We start from the raw sequence: 873 nt of genomic DNA on the forward strand, positions 1-873 counted from the left end.
GTGTGTGTGTGTGTGTATTTGTCAGGTCTGGATTCAGCCAGCCAGGACAGCGGAGCTTACTGAAGAAGGCTCTGGGAGTTATGGCTGGGCGATTAAAAGAGGGAGGTGCTGAGTTGACCCTGGAGCAGCTTGTAAAGTGAGTGATAACGTTTGGAGCTTTGGTGTCCTTCCACTGCTAAACAAGTAAACACAGCATCCTTTTTGCTCAGGAAGAACAGTGAAAATAAGAATTACAAAATACAGTTTCAAATGAAATGAATGAGTGAATGAAAAGCCATTCTTTGCAATACAATAGACCTAGTAATTGCAATAACTGTATTATTTAATATCCATGGGCCCAGCAGGAAACAAGACACCTTTACAATGGTTTGAGTTGTGTTTTTGTGTGTCTTTGCCCCATTTTTCTTTTGTTTAGACACAGCTTTGCATACCTGGTGAACTTCCGCAGCACAATGCCAAATCTCAGCACAGCCCTGTGTCTCTCCCAGCTTCTGTCCACTGTGACAGAGAAAGGAGGGAACCCTGCTATCTACAGAGAGCAGACCGGTGAGTCGCCACATGTTGCCTCATTTAAATCAACTTATCTGCGATCCAGTGTGACTGTGATGATTGGCTGATTTTTCCCCACAGCTTCCCTGGCAAAACGTTTCCTAAGCCAAGACTGGGTGACAGCCAATGGAGAAAAGGAGCGTGGGAACAAATTCAATGAAGCGCTTCACACTCTCCTAAGGTGTGTCTATCATAAATAGCCATCTTGCACAGAACAAAACAAAACAAAATGTTGCATGCACAATGGATGGAACCCGACCAAGATGCTAGTATTAGAGCCTGACTGATACAGTGGCGCTGGATTTTAGCTCATCATACATATCT

At 44.1% G+C, this 873-nt stretch overlaps 1 protein-coding gene across 1 annotated transcript in view; it reads left to right on the forward strand.

Moving 5' to 3' along the window:
* Positions 1-873, forward strand: part of fancd2 (FA complementation group D2) — a 12,993-nt gene that overhangs the window by 9,301 nt on the left and 2,819 nt on the right. Inside the window, exons 33-35 of the mRNA XM_035661723.1 lie at positions 26-136; positions 416-546; positions 631-730. Of these exons, the coding sequence (XP_035517616.1) occupies positions 26-136; positions 416-546; positions 631-730 (342 nt within the window). The remainder of the gene's footprint in view (positions 1-25; positions 137-415; positions 547-630; positions 731-873) is intronic.

The sequence above is a fragment of the Morone saxatilis genome, unplaced genomic scaffold (genome assembly GCF_004916995.1).
Source record: "Morone saxatilis isolate NCDOM2014 unplaced genomic scaffold, NCSU_SB_2.0 Contig18, whole genome shotgun sequence".
Classification (NCBI taxonomy): Eukaryota; Metazoa; Chordata; class Actinopteri; family Moronidae; genus Morone; species Morone saxatilis.